The following is a 14,856-nucleotide window of genomic DNA, read 5'->3' as shown; positions in this document are numbered from 1 at the left end:
TCCCCGCGCTCTCAAGGACAACTTCAGCCGCCCACGCAATCGCCTCAGCAACGTGCTGCTGGACTATTTCCCCCTAAACGACCCGTTCAGCAACCTCAAGCTCTTCGGGGGCCTTCACTGGCGTCCGTCGCAAGGCCTGCACAGCTTCCTCCGCATCCACCTAGGCCGCCCGAACAGTCCCCGCGCTCTCAGGGACAACTTCAGCCGCCCACGCAATCGCCTCAGCAACGTGCTGCTGGCCCTTTCCCTCCTAAGCGACCCGTTCAGCAACCTCAGTCTCAAGCTCTTCGGGGGCCTCTACTGGCGTCCGTCGCAAGGCCTGCACAGCTTCCTCCGCATCCACCTAGGCCGCCCGAACAGTCCCCGCGCTCTCAGGGACAACTTCAGCCGCCTACGCAATCACCTCAGCAACGTGCTGCTGGACTGTTTCCCCCTAAACGACCCGTTCAGGAACCTCAAGCTCTTTGGGGGCCTCCACCGTCGTCCTCCCCGCAGCCTGCACAGCTTCCTCCGCATCCACCTAGGCCGCCTGAACAGTCCACCAAGTCAGCTATACCTACCGCTTCCTCCCCAGCGAAGCCTCCACAAGCACGTGAGGGTAAGTCAAAGACCGGCATCTTTCCTCAAGACGGTGCGGGAACCCGTTCGAAAGGTGGGCAGGCCGCACCTCATGGTGACCAAACTCCTCCACCTAGAACTTCCCCCCCTAAAGTGCCCACCGACGTGAAAGCAACACTAACGACAGCTCCCATGCCGGCGGGATCTGCTACAGCTGTGACAGCGCGAGCTCCTGAAGTCCCCGGTAAGCCAAGCTTCCGCCCGTTACCGAGCAGGCCGACTCCGCAAGAGGGTCATATGGCGTCTTCCCCACGCTTCTGAAGGCAAGTGTTTGGAACCTCCTGACTACCCGGCTCCTTTTCCTTCTTGTGCCTTTCCTTCAGGGTCACAGCCCGAAGCTGCACCTCCGTCCCCCTCCTCAGCCACTGTCTCATCTACGCTGACGCATCCACAGTCCTCACCCCCAAGGCAGGATGCATCACCGCCACTTCGACCACGCGTGGCAGCATCCGGGCCCGCGCAGCCTCCTGCAACTCCGCCTTCTTCTTCTGGGGTAGAATTTTCACCTCCAGAGATCCCCCCTCCTCCATCTGATGGTGACCAAACTCCTCCACCTAGAACTTCTCCTAAAGGCGCTCCCCCTAAAGTGCCCACTGGCGTGAAAGCGGCACTAACGGCAGTTCCCATGCCGGCGGGATCTGCTCCAGCTGTGACAGCGCCAGCTCCTGAAGTCCCCGGTAAGCCTAACATCCACCCGTTGCCGAGGAGGGCGCCTGCATAGTAGGGTCATCTTGCATAATCACCTCTTACTGTCACCCAGCATCAGGTTCCATCGACACCTGGTTTTCCTCTCTGTCGCCTTACTGTGGCGTCTGTTTCTACCAATATGCCTTCAGGTCTGCATGACCTGCCGGCACATGTTTCTCTACCATCAAGTTGCTTTGCTGCAGGCGTGAGTGTACCGTCTCCCCCGATGTTAGGACGTTGGAATGACGATACAACAGGGTTGGCCTTAACCCTGTCCGGAGTTTCGCCGCAAACGCCTTGCTCAGAGGATGGATCTTTATTTGACGAGATCGTCCATGGTTCAAAGCCCAAGGTATGGACTTCCTCTGGGGAAGGGTTCCCCTCAGCAGACAGTTCAGGCGGGGCAGTTAGCGAGGAGGACGACTCGCCTCCTGTCCCAGAGAGTGCGCTCGATTCTGGCGAGGATGGTAATTCAAAAGGCGACCATCCGGCAGAACCGCCCCCGCCATCTCGCCGAGAGGGCGGGCAGAAACAACCGGCGGATTCGTCTTCACCATCAGGGGAGCCGTTTCCACCACCTGGAAGTCAGCCTACACCACCTGGAGAGGACTCCCCCACACCAGAGGGGCTTCCCTTCCCAGAGAGAGAACCACAAAACAAAAAGGACTCGGATAAGGAGGACGAAGCGGAGGACCTCATAAAAAAACTTGAAGAGTTATTGGAGACTGGCGAAAGTGTGGCAGCATCAGTCGAATCCGATTATAGGGACCTGAAGCTCGCCGAATCGGTTTTCACCCGCGGTTCCCAGCTGCTTGAACAGTCCAGTTGGATATTACCTTTCCTGGATGTAGATCATGGCATCTCGGCGAATCTCTTGTCTCTGACCTCTCGATGTGAAGAGGTATGTACAAGCTTGAAAGTGAGCTATGTACGGTGGCAGCAGAAGCTGTGTGGCATGGGCAGTATACTGACGTACTATTCGGAGCAAGTGCATGCAGGCATGCAGGCTAGGGGTCCTCCAGACTCGGGCTTTATGAGCTCTCTACAAGAACTGAACAGCAGTGCAAAGAAGGCACAAGCGCTGTTGGAAACCATGAATTCCTTCACTGGTCCATTTGAAATACCCTTCGGCCTTCGGGGTCTTCTTGGATCCATTAGGAAGCAGGCTGATGCAGCTGCAAATGACGTTGTTTTAGCAGCGACCTTTTGTGCTAAGTCGCACCTGAGCGCACTCAACGAGGGCCGGCCTGCTACGTCAGAGGGCTCAGCACGGGAGGTCGACCCAGCTAATCCTACTCTACTGGCAGCAGCATCCGCCAGCATTCAGTTGAAAGCATTAGGCTTTGCGGGAGATCCACTTCGAGACCTGGAAGACGGGATCAACGATTATCTAGGTCTTTCCAGCATTTTCTGACTCACTTCTCGCCGTATTCGCAGCATAGGCGAGTTGTGCATTGCGGAAGCTGAGTAGTGCCAATGGAAAACGTATCTTCCTTTCTTGCCCGGCTATCACAACCTCATTCTTCCCCTCCACAAGTGAGCAGAGGTAATCTGAGGGACTTGCTGCTCTTGGCTGATATGTTTCATCGTCTTGAACAAGCCATGCGTACGTGCTCTGCCGAAATTTATCCACTGAGGGGTGACTCTTTACTTATTTTGTTATAGCCAGCTGTTTGGCTTTTTTTAACCTAAGGCAGATTATGCATTGACGGCGCCAGAAGCCTGTACTTAGTATTCCGTTGATTCAAGGATTCCTCGGTAGTCAACCAGCTGCTGGGGTAGTACATCTATTTTTTTTGCGTTGCAGTTCGCCCTCGATGGCTAGCGCTGGGCAGAACTGTATAGTGCGCAGTGTTCTTCAGGGCGGCTTGTATGCTTTACCAACGGAGAGCAGGGCAAGACGCCCGATTACTTGTAACTGCCGGGTATTCTCTCTCCTTGCCGCCCTGGTCCAGCTCCCTACCCCTTTCCAACGCCTGGCCAACAGGAGAAAACTGTTTTGATGCTGTTTTCCAACTATTAGCAGAACTCCGTCTAGCTTAGCAGAGGAGCATACTTCCTAGAAGACATTTACTCCGCAGAATAGTGCCCAATTCTAGAAAATATATTCGTAATGTATCTATTGCATCTTACTTTTTATATGTTATATGTGATATTTCTCATTCTCAAGTATAGAGCAGTAAAATGATCACTACGTGTATATTTATCTAAAGAGTGTGCAAATCTTCTATGAAATTGTAGTTTTACCCTTCAAATGCAACTATATGTGGGATTTTTAAACGACTAACTCCCCCAAATGGCTTATTTGGAAGAGCATGCGGACCACAACTGCATGGTCTGCTACGATGCGTGGTTGGCTCACAATCAGCTTCTCCCACGTGCTGCTTCTCAGCAGGCTAGTCAACACAGAACAAGACTGCAAAGAAGAGTATTCAACAAAAGCTTTCGCAAGTCCAGTGGATATCTATGCATCATTGGTAAAACAGCAGAGAGCGGTGCAGGAGGACCCTGTTGCCCCTTCAAATGCGCACGCTCCAAAGGTGACGGCTTCGAAACAATACGCATGCGTATATTTCCGTTGCATTTGTAATGACCAATACGCACGATCGGGCTGATTGTTGGAACTTGTAGACTAACATTTGCGACCACACTTTTTGTAGGTTTATTTATGGTTTGAGTCAGCTATTCAAACCTTCCCGATCGACGAGCACTCGAGCGGACTGCTGTGAAGCTACCTGTGAAGCTAGGGGGGAAAACGAAAAAAATTCACTAACTCGACAGAAGCCTGTTGCAACTGAAGAACATATGTGTTTGGCTGTAGCAGGTTGCCGATGAACAGATTCACCATACAAAGGAATGCTCAAGACTACAGTGGGATGGAACGCTCATGATGTGCCATCAAATTGGCTTACAATCTCTCCCTACCCACCAAATAATTATTCATAACCATAGGTTGTGCAGTCAAGTAGTAACGTTTGTCACCGGTCTCGCAGAGCAGTGGTGCCCTGCCATTGGCTCTGGAGGATGTGGCATCTATTCGGGTGAGTCTTTTTCACCAACGTAAGGCTGACCGGCGATTACTAGCGATTTTTTAAAAAGTCAATTTTAAAAGAGCACCCGCAAAGAAAAGGAATTTGTTTATTTTGTTTGGTGGAGAAATAGTGGCCTACGCCTGGCCATGAGATGCCTTCGCGCACTTTAGTAGAAACAAAGAGCTCACTTCAAAATCCAGCCTCAAAGGTCGTAGGTACTCGAAGTAGTTAGTCGAAAACTGTATCAGTACAGTTTGCCTTGGTTTGTTTTGGCGGTGGTCTCGCAGTGCCGCATTCGCATTCTTGGGAGGACAGAGGTTTTCCAGGAACACAGCGCTACATGCGGCTCGAGAAACTTAAACCGAGGAAAATGCGTTGCCTCTGTCTTGGCGCAGTTGTTCAATATTGAAAATTCAGGCAAAGTTTTCAGTTGGTAATGAATACCTCTAAACGCATTTGCTTATAAAGTTCTTGTTAATTTGAGGGCACCGTTTTGGGCGGCAAAGGGGCATTTTTAATTTGAGAAGTGAAAATAATAGGATCCTGGTACTGGGCAGAGTCCCATCCGGGATGTTCGCATGCTTGCACCCAAACAGAAGATGGGGAAACCTTCATTTGACCCAAAACGTGCAAATTCGTGCAAGATGCCTTTTATGCGTGTTAACATTGATGGCACGCTTCAAGTATCTGGCATTCACCAGCTAACAAAAAAGTGGAAATCATTGGAAGATACGGGCGCACGTCCACTGTTACAGAAAGGCGCTGCGGAATGCCTTGATCAAGAAAGCTATCGCGCGAGAAGATGTTCTCAAGCGACACAAGGTAGGTGTTCTAAATACTTGGGAGCCGCATGTCAAAACCTTTACTAAACAAAATACACACACTGGAGCATCGCCAGCGCCTGCTGCACTATACGGGAAGGAAAGGCCTGAACAGGTCGGCTTGCTAATAAGTCATGAGGATCTAGCAAGTGCCTTAGTCAGGCTCTCAAGTGTTCAAGACTTTCTGCCCCACTCTCTAGTGCTAGGATCCTGGAGGTAATAGGAGCTGCTTCCTGTAACAAATCTTTCTCTGCACACTCTTCTGATGGTGGCTTATCCTCGAGAAGGAGAGTGACAGCCCCAGCAGACCCTTTGGCGCCAGGCCCTGATTCATCACCTGCAGTCTCTATTTCCTTCTGAAGGGCTTCGCTCTACTCGGAGATGCAAAACTTTACTCCAGCAGACAGCTCCGCTAGAGCTCCATATGCCGCTTCACTGGTTGAGTAAGATCTGAAAGCCCAACAGAATTCACCGGAGGCGCATTCACAGCAGGTAAATCTTGACGCAGTGCTATTGATCCTCCCGTAACAGAACTCATGTGCTTTAACAATTCCACATAGTGTGCAGTTAAGAATTTTCAATTGGGGAGTTACCTTCGGTCTTTAGAGTTGCGAGTCCCTGCTTCCAGAAATTCAATTTTAAGCGAAGGTTAGCCCCCCACGTTGGCGACAAGTTATGGTGGAGTCGGGAACAAAGCGCACGACATGTTCTTGCTGCTTATTAATCTTTCTCTGAAGAGGAGATACACGCACTGAATTCAAAATCGAAATGAGTGGCTCGGAGTCTCGAAGGAGATGGAGACCTTGCTTGAGCAGAACTATTCCATAAGACAAAAAGGAGACATCCCACGGTTTGGCGGCGGCCACCTGCTCAGCTTTTGCTTCAAAAGCCTCCGTTCCAACGGAGATTTCCGTCAACTTCTTCCCCAACTCCGTAGTTTCCGCAGCAGGCGGTTCGTCCTCTGCAGAAGAAGGGCTCTCTGGTAAGGGAGGGTCCCATCCACGTGGCGTAGGCAGGCTTCGAGGCGGTGGGGACGGCCCTTCTGATGGCTGAGACAAAACCGCTGGTTGCCGTTAGCCATCTTTCTGGAGATGGCATGAATGGAGGCCGGAATTTCCCTTTTCCCGACGGGTGGTCGTCTTCTGTCAAACCACTACCATCATCTGCGGAATCCAAGGCATCTTCCACCTTCCTAGGACCAGGTGGTGTATTTGGATCACCACTAATTGGTGATATGCTTGACTTCGGATTAGCAGGCTGCGCAGCTGAAGGACCTGCTAGTGCGGTGGGGGAGGGTGCATCGCGAATCTTTGCCTTGGATGCTTTTCCCAGGTGTGTCACACGTGCAAAGGGTTCGTCGCTGGTTGTCAACGAAGGAATTTGCGTTGAGAGGACGACAGGTGAAGCTGTGCCTGCTGACGAGCTGAGCTGTTGCGTCCTCGGTGCGGGAGCAAGAGGTGTAATCGTATCTCGACTTGCTGAGTCGTCACCCAGTGATAGGTAACGCAAAGGAGCTGGTGGTGAAGGTAAAGTCGAAGGGTGTAAAGAAAGACCATCACCTGGCGACTTTGGACTTTCCGGAGGGAAATGTGATGAATGTGTTTGTGAGCCCTCCAGCGAAGGAATAGCTGGAGGTTGCACTGCATGACAACCAGTAGTTGATTTTTGTGGGGGGTTGATTGGTGCAGGCCGGGGCATCCCAGTGCTTGCGGTCACTGGTGGCTTTATGCCGTGAGGCTGGCGCAGCGCCTCTTGAAGTTGCCGACTCAAGCTATCCGATTGAGGAAGCAAACGACTACGTGGAGGACGGGGAACGCCAAGAAAAAGGAAAGGGGATTCAGGACCCACAGAAAGAGAGCTCCGACGGACGCGGCCACCTCCAGATGCCTGATGCCGTAGGCTGCCACAATCACACTCGTATAAAGGCCTAGGAGCCAAAGAACGCCCCATTGTCGGAGGAAGGCGCACCGAAGTTACAGGTTGACGGTAAATTCGATTAGGTAGCGCGGCTCCTCCCTCCCCGTAGAGATCCATGAATCCTCAGCATTGTGAAGCTGCTGCTTTTGTCAGGGCAGCATGCAGCCTTTCCTGAGCACATCGTAACTCACGCACCCGTTCTTTCAACCCGAAGAAAGGCATCGCGGTCTGGAAATGATCTAGCTCTTCGAGTCCCATTCTACCTTCCTCTTTACATTGGTTTGATGCGGGACTCTGTGTCTCGAGACTGATACTGGAAAGCATTCCAGAAGCGAGTGCCTCCTGAAACAGTCGTCTCACCTGAAGCAGATCTTCGCCACAAGGCTCTTGATAAGTTGTCTTGCGTGCCGCACGAACAACATCCCGTTCAGCGAGATTACGCGCAGCACGTACAGTGATCCTACTACTACTCTTAAGGGCTCTCACCCTCAGCATCAGGGCAGCTCCTTCTTGCCTCTGGCCCCAACCGGAAGCTGCTATTCTTTCTAGTTTTTCTTGAAGCTGCACTATCAGATGTTGTAGAGACGATTCAGTGTTTTGAATGAGGATGTGTGTAAGGCCCCATTCGCGTCGTAGGGAGGCACTCATGAGCAGTTGTGTCGCCAGTAATTGGGCAGCCAGCGTCTCCAGCGACATTTCCACACCCTGTCTGCATCATGACAGCCGATGCGCTTAGTTTCATCAACATTCTCTTCGCTAAGTCAATCAGGCTGACATTATCCGCAGTAAGACACTGTTTGTCTTCAGGTGTGGTGTGGTGCGCTGAGTTGAGAATAAGAAGCGAACTGTGGGCCACGAGCCTCTTACTGCCGTTAACGTTTCGCGCGAGCCTCTTCCTCCCGCTGCAAGGCGCCTATTCCGATCCGATCTGATGAAGACGGGCCACTATGTACTTTTAAGTGCCAAATACAACGGAAGATGAGGAGCGACGCAGCCGTTAGAGCGGAGATCGCTGCTGCATCTGGGTAAGCCAAACTGACGGGAGGTAACCGGCACGCATGAGGCGCTCCCACCCACGGATGAGCAAGGAAAGTGTCCACAACATCCGCATTGAGCTCGCATTGGGTGGCTTCCAAAGACAGCACCCCATGTAGAGCTGCCGAACCGTTTGGCACATCACCAACACAGGGAGCAGGCGATGTAGGCGCCCACATGGTTAGTCGCGCACTTTGTCAGAACAAAGCTGGTTCATGCTTGAGTTTTTTGGCATGTTTTTGCAGCGAGTGAGTGGAGTATTCTTTGAGCCTGCCCACCTGGACTGGAACGGCGTTGCAAAGTAGGGCTCCAAGTGAGACTGAAACAGAACTGGCTAGTGCTATGACCTTCCCGCCCAATGCAGACTTCCTATGAAAGCCAAACCACCACAGCATATTAGTGAAATGGGATTTTCGATCCTCCAGAGAGAATGGCCGCGGGTTGGCTGACGAATGCCGAGGAGGTGATCGGTAGCGGGCTGGCATCGCACAGGCCGGGAGCGCACTCCTGAAATGAAATTGTCCTTCTATCTCAAGCCAGGCAGCCCTTCGTGGAACTAACATTTTAAAAGAACCTTTTGGATTTCGGCAGGCATTAGAGTCCTGGATTGCTATAGATAGCTTCGGAGAGATTGGATCTGTAGTCCCGTGCCGCCTCGTGCAGTAGCGTGCTCTGTTTAGCAAGGCGTGCCTGAAGTTGGAAAAAGCCCTTCTACTCGCGTGCAGGCTGCCAAATGAGGGACAAGTTAGCATTTAAAGGTTCTCTACAGTGTTAGTCGATGCGTGAAAAGGGAAATTGGGTACATATGCATGTGGGGTCGTGTAGAGGTGTAGCACGGCCTCTCTCTGTAGTTAGAAGCAGCGATTGTACTTGCTTGGAGGCTGCGTCCTAAGGGACAAATAGGCGTTTAACAATTGTCTTCAGTGTTAGTGCATGAGTCAAAGGGGGTGTAATTGCGCATTCATTGGGGGCTGCCTTGCAGCGCCCAATGAATGTGGCGAGGTGACTTGCAACTCATGGCAGGTTGTGTCCTCTCCCTATAATCAACAAGCCCTTGGTCCGCTGTGGGTGCGACGCCTGGGGACTGGAGGGGGAACTAGCACCTCCTGAAGAACACTTGCCGCATGTATTTGGCCCTAGTGCAGCTTGCCACGGTCTTCAGCTAAAATCGGACCCTCACTACACATTGAAGCGCTGCGTGGTTCGCCAGGGCAAGTGAGAGCACCGAATCCCACCCTGACAGCCAGATGGCCTGCGGCAGAGCACTGATTATTGACAAATTCGCAATGCAGAAGCGAGGAAATATGACCCTATTGATACTCTCCCTTTTCTGCTCTCGATCAGTGGAGATTGATCAGCGGGGTTACCCCCAACGTGGAGAAGCTGTCACACCATCCCCTGAACTCCCCAGTAAAATGGCAACAAGGTCATTGTGAGAAGGAACACTGAGAGGGACCGAGAGCCGGACAACGTTTATACATGCTCAGGCGCTTGGTCCTTAGACTACTCTGAGAGGCCACCGAAACCAACAGTATTGAGTTAAATGGCTGGGAGATCGGCAATACGAGTGGATTTGGAGGATTGATTGTGCGAACAAATTCCTCATGAGCACCTACATGCTCTCCTCGATTCGACAGGGAAGAATGCAAGCTTGGGCATGAGCAGCGCAGCTTCAAGTTGAACAGCGCTCAGCAATTTGTATTCACTGGTGCTCTTTCACGACTAGAGAGGCTCTTGCATCCTTCGGTTCATGCCCTTCCCTGAGCCACCGACTTTTTCGCTGTGGCCTGCGCACTCTATCCATGTCTCTAGTAGCGTCATTCTCATTTGCTGCCCCACCCTCTGGGGCCTGCCGGACATCCCCCAGCTCGCGCCCACTACGCCAACTGAGGGGTGTTCTCGGGAATTCTCATCTTATTGTTAGCTAAATAGATCAACAGCAACATTATGAACGGCAAGTGGTGCATCACCTGCAGCTGGACCTGTTGCAGGTGTTGCTGCCGGCGTCCAGTAGCCCCAGAAAAGCGGGCGCTCCAGCAGAAGCGGCAGCCGAAGAAATAGCAACAAGAACACCTGCAACATTAGCAACAATACCAATAGAAGCACCAGCAGTTCCAGCAACAGCAGCAGAAGCGCCAGGGATCGGTACGGTTTTCGTCCTTCAACGCTGGCTAGTTGTAGCTGCGGCAGCAGGGGTTGAAGCTTCCGACCAGCATGTGTTCTGTTGCGGGACGTAGTTTGCTGGAGTGCTTCGCGATGCGGCAACGAAGCAAAAACGGCAACGCCATCCGTGGCTGTCTGCCACAGCAGTTGAAGCAGCAGCCTGCTGCTGCTTCAGCTATCTGTTTTCCCGGCGCTGTTGCATCTGCGCCACAGTAACACGAGCATCATGCGTTGCTGCTCCGCGCCACCAGCAAGAAGACGCAGCGAAATGGCGTGCAGCAGCAGCTTGGAGACCAAGAAGGAAGCAACAGCAGAAAGGTAAGCAGCAACGAGCTATGCAAAAGCAAGAGAATGAGCAGCAAGGTACGCAGCAGGAAGAAATGCAGTAAATGGGGCAGCAGAAACAACACCCGCTACAGCAAGTGCGGCCAGAGCCTTTCCCTCGGTCCACCCATCCTTTATTAACAAGCAAACAGGCAGAGGCGCGCATTGGTAAGGGCGGTGGGAGGGGGCCGGGAGGAGAGCAGATGCAGGATGGTCTGTCCGAAGTTGGCGCATGCACTAAAATTTGCGTGCAGGCTAGGCCAAGTACATGTTCAACAAAGTCCTGCAGTACTAGTGCATGCAGGGGAGGAGGCTTTTCCCTGCTTGCACTTAAGATTGCTTCAGAGCCCTTGTTGCAGCATGGACCTGCAACGCATTCCAGGCCGCTCCCTTCCGCAGCAGGCCCCGGCCCCTTTGGCCACTATGCCCAGGCACGCGTGGGGGATGGGCGGGGGTGGGTAACCCAGTTTCTTTTTGGGGCATCTTATCATCAGCTTTGGACTCTACTGCAGCTCACGGCGGCCCGCTGCTAAAATTGACGCCCTCGCTATAGCGCACGCAAAGTAACACCTTCAAGAAATTTGTTTTTGCCCACCGTACACTGCCAGGCATTTATTTTCTTGTCACTTTGTCTAAACTGTGCTGGAAAATGGGTCCTCTGTAGCTGCAGCTTCCTCTGCAACTGAACCCGTCGCGGTCTTTTTTAACGGAAAATGCGTTGACGAATGGCGGATGCACTAGGTGTCACTGCGCAACTAAAGTGTACCACACATTGCAACAGGACTATAAGGAGGCAGAAGAAGTTTGCGAAACAATCTGTAGAGGAGACTCACCCGCTACTCGGTGTTCGCAGTTTCTACGAAGCAGGTCGGCTTCAGTCAGGCTCGGCCGACGCCTGTTGGCGCAGGACGTGATGGCAAATGCCTGTTTGCCTTTTGAACTGGAACCTCAAATAAAAAATAACTTGTTTCTTTTTGCTACGAAGCCATTCATGCTGTGATTTAGCTCCTTTAGCCCGGATCAACTACAGGAAGCGCCAACGCATCTTTCCCCACTTCGGACCTGGGTGGGGCTAGAGAAGTTCCGGCCGTCTTGAGTCCCACCCACAGGCTTCACGCGTGGGGGAGCAAAAACTTTCCATCACTTTATTGAACTTGCTTACTTTAATAAGTATACAGCAGATGCCTCACTCCAGCATTTCCCGCTGGACATAGCCTCACTGCCGCCGGGCAACGTGAACCGCTGGGGGCCCCGCGGGCTCCAACTGCACAAGATGACTCCGTAATTTGTTCGGAAAATGGTTGAAACTGCAGCTTTAACTCAGCCTGTATGGAGTGAAGTCCTCCCGAAAATCAAAGGTAGAACACGCACCTGTGCACACGCAGCCCGCTGAACTTCCGCAACTCGCCCGGGTACGAAGCAGGGCTAGGGGGAGAGATGGTTCCCTCTACATTTTCTATCATTACTTGGACATGCTTGTTTAGCGTTTTGGCGCCCTCACGTGTCGCCGCCTCCAGTACTATTCCCTCTGTTCAGCCCCTCGGCACCTCCAGCGGCCCCCGCATGACGCCGGGGGCCGCAAGTAGTAATGGCTTCAGCCTTCCCGTTACCCCTAATGGAAGTGATGCAACAGAAGCAGGAACCGCTGTCGTAAAAACAGGAAGGCCAGAACAAGCAGCCACAGCCCCGAGAGCAGCTTTGTCCACACGCGCGCCAGGCGACCACTTCCGGCGTCGTCGCGAGGACGAAGATATGAGCATTTTACCTGATCCAGACCCTCCGACGCTGTGGCTAAACTCTCTGGACTCCCTTGGGTGCGTTAAACAAAGCACAGCTGTACCTGGAACGGGGGTGTGCAATGGCCCAGAGGCCTGGGAACGAGCGACTGATGGGTCACGGGGGGTTTACTTCGTGGCCGTGGGCGACACAGGACTGCCGTCTACTGCTTTGAGCAAGGTGAACTGATATGAACTGGAGCCCGGTGTTGAATTAGCTGTAAGCAGATTCTCTGAGTGGTGTGATGAATGCAACCATTTACATTTCTTCTCTTGCTCACTGACTGCAGAGAAGATGAATAGTCTGCTTTGCCACACAAATAATTTTGGGAAGGATGTGTGTACGTATCTTTTCTATTGTGTTTGCAAAATTTTACAGTCCTTTATTTGGGATGTCTGCTGATGTAATTCCGTTGGGTTTTTGTTAGGTGGTGGCGACGATGGCAGAAGTTTGTTCCGTCGTTCCAGTTTCTTTTGTTTCATTACTGGGAGACAACTTTTACCCCACGGGAGTCAGCAGTGTAGATGACCCGAAATTTGTTTCCCATTTCGAAGTCCCGTTTGGGCATCCTGCCTTACAACGAGTGCGTTGCGCTGCTGAGTCCCCCGGACGCACAAGCTTGCCTTTCGGGACTAGTATACGTACTATACGTGCACAATGCACGTAATGCATGTAATAGTGATGCAAATACTACTTATGTCATTTATGGGACTTGGACATTATCAGCGTTCTTTCTGGTGCTCCCGAAGGGTTTCTCAAGCGTTGATTACGCCAATGGGGACGTTTGCACCTTTCACATTCTGCTGGTTGTACATGGCCAACTATTTGCTTTTCGACACATTGTGCGTGTTTTTATCCGCCTAGCAGTGCCCGCATGCGTCGTGGTGGTTCAACAGGTGGCATTCTTCCCCGTTTTGGGGAATCACGATTACCAACTGTCCCCCCATGCGCAAATTCAACGCTACTTTTCATCTTGTGCGACGTGCAAGCAACCACAAGACTGGAACTGTAAGAATGAGATGATTTACTCCAGCTTGGTTTGACAGGGGAATCCGTGTTTACCTGCTTCTGCTAATTTGTTTCTTTGCGTTCCTTCAGTTTTTCTCACGAGCGGGTTGGGCGTGGTGAGTGTGCTGCAGCTGCTCAAGTGCGCTGGCGGTTTCCGAATCCATGGTACTTTTCACGATTTGTTTACAAGAATGTGCATCGTGACCTTTCCGCATTTCCTCTTGTCTCGAACATCGGACAGCTGCAACAAGTGAGTCTCCTTTGCTCAGATTATACCACGGAGACTGTGCGAGGACGCTCAGGAGTTTCGGGATTTGCACCCTAGCAACTTGACCAAGTTGCTAGAGCGCGGGGGTCGAGTGCACGAAACATTTTGCTGCATTGTCGCCAGACGACGAGGGCATTGCATCTTGCGGTGTAATATGCTGCTCTTTAGTGCGCTGCTCTTTTTTCTGTGTGGCATTTACTTTCTACACTTTGCAGCTGCAGACAGCAGCGACGGGAGTCGACGAGGGAACTTATTCTCTTGGCAATTCTGTGACTGTCGTAAATATCCATTTGGATTCGAACATCTTGTTGTCGTCACATGCCATTGCTCGCAAGCAGCTGGCCTTTCTAGAGGCTGTCTTACGATCTGGTGCGACACCAATATCCAGTTATCTTGATCCCAATGTATACTGCCTGTGGACGAGGTAGATAGGATTAACTTACTAAGCTAAGACGATCTGGGTGATTTGCAAAACTAGGCTAATGCAGATCCCTTTGCAGTCATCTGTTTCGTTTTAAGGGGAGTAGCTCACGTGCCCCCTCTTGAGGTTTGAGTAAGGCGTCCTAGGCAAAATCTTTGTTCGTTTGTTCCCCTGTTGCAGCTGCGGCAGAAGCCGACTGGATATTTGTTCATCAACACCATCCTTTGTTTACTGACGGGACTCTCCGTAGAAATGTTAAGTGGTTCCAGGACTTGTTGTTGCCGTTGTATCTGCGGTACGGGGTGGATGCGATCTTTGCTGGGCATGAGCATTTGCTATCGCATTTCGAGGTATGCGACAGCTGAGTTGGTGTTAGCATTTAGCAGTCGGCCGGTGTTGGCTGCGCGCTGTCGTATTGCATAAGCATGTCAACAGGACTAGCATCAGCAGCACTTACGTTTGTTTGTCTTTGGGTTGCAGCTTGACGGGCCTGACAGCGTGGGTGGCACTATTGCTCAAGTTATCAGCGGGTCGGGGTCGAAGTTGCACCGTTCTTTCCCTACTTGTTGCACTCCGAGTTTACAGAAAAAGTGTAAAGGGCATCAGGAACTGTGCCGCAGTTCAAATTGCGCGTTTCAGCGGACAACGAGTGGCTTTGCTCTCGTTAATTTGACGGCCAAGGAGATGAGGGTGTTGTACGTTGAAGCAAGCACGGGAGAAGTATTACACCATACGGTGCGCCGCTCAAAGAAGAACATCCGAATGCAGAAGACAGCAAAATATGTT

At 51.8% G+C, this 14,856-nt stretch overlaps 3 protein-coding genes across 3 annotated transcripts; 2 read left to right on the top strand and 1 right to left on the bottom strand.

Moving 5' to 3' along the window:
* Positions 1 to 750: 750 nt before the first annotated feature.
* Positions 751 to 2,719, top strand: EAH_00050940 (hypothetical protein, conserved; the record flags this gene model as incomplete). Its single annotated transcript, XM_013391267.1, has 3 exons — positions 751 to 802; positions 942 to 1,295; positions 1,509 to 2,719. 3 exons carry the CDS (start codon positions 751 to 753, stop codon positions 2,717 to 2,719), a joined length of 1,617 nt encoding a protein of 538 aa, XP_013246721.1.
* A 3,321-nt stretch (positions 2,720 to 6,040) lies between these two features.
* EAH_00050930 (hypothetical protein) lies at positions 6,041 to 7,108 on the bottom strand (the record flags this gene model as incomplete). The annotated part of the gene is made up of 1 exon (XM_013391266.1): positions 6,041 to 7,108. One exon carries the CDS (start codon positions 7,106 to 7,108, stop codon positions 6,041 to 6,043), a length of 1,068 nt encoding a protein of 355 aa, XP_013246720.1.
* Positions 7,109 to 11,894: 4,786 nt separating this feature from the next.
* Positions 11,895 to 14,765, top strand: EAH_00050920 (serine/threonine protein phosphatase, putative; the record flags this gene model as incomplete). The annotated part of the gene is made up of 8 exons (XM_013391265.1): positions 11,895 to 11,955; positions 12,315 to 12,553; positions 12,801 to 12,956; positions 13,270 to 13,381; positions 13,472 to 13,546; positions 13,818 to 14,018; positions 14,251 to 14,420; positions 14,551 to 14,765. Coding segments are annotated over 8 exons (1,229 nt in total), but the record flags the coding sequence as incomplete, so codon positions are not given.
* Positions 14,766 to 14,856: the final 91 nt, after the last annotated feature.

Source organism: Eimeria acervulina, genomic scaffold (assembly GCF_000499425.1).
Source record: "Eimeria acervulina Houghton genomic scaffold, Eah_scaff863, whole genome shotgun sequence".
Lineage (NCBI taxonomy): Eukaryota > Apicomplexa > Conoidasida > Eucoccidiorida > Eimeriidae > Eimeria > Eimeria acervulina.
The sequence above is the reverse complement of the archived record's forward strand: the minus strand, read 5'-3'. Positions and strand labels throughout refer to the sequence as shown.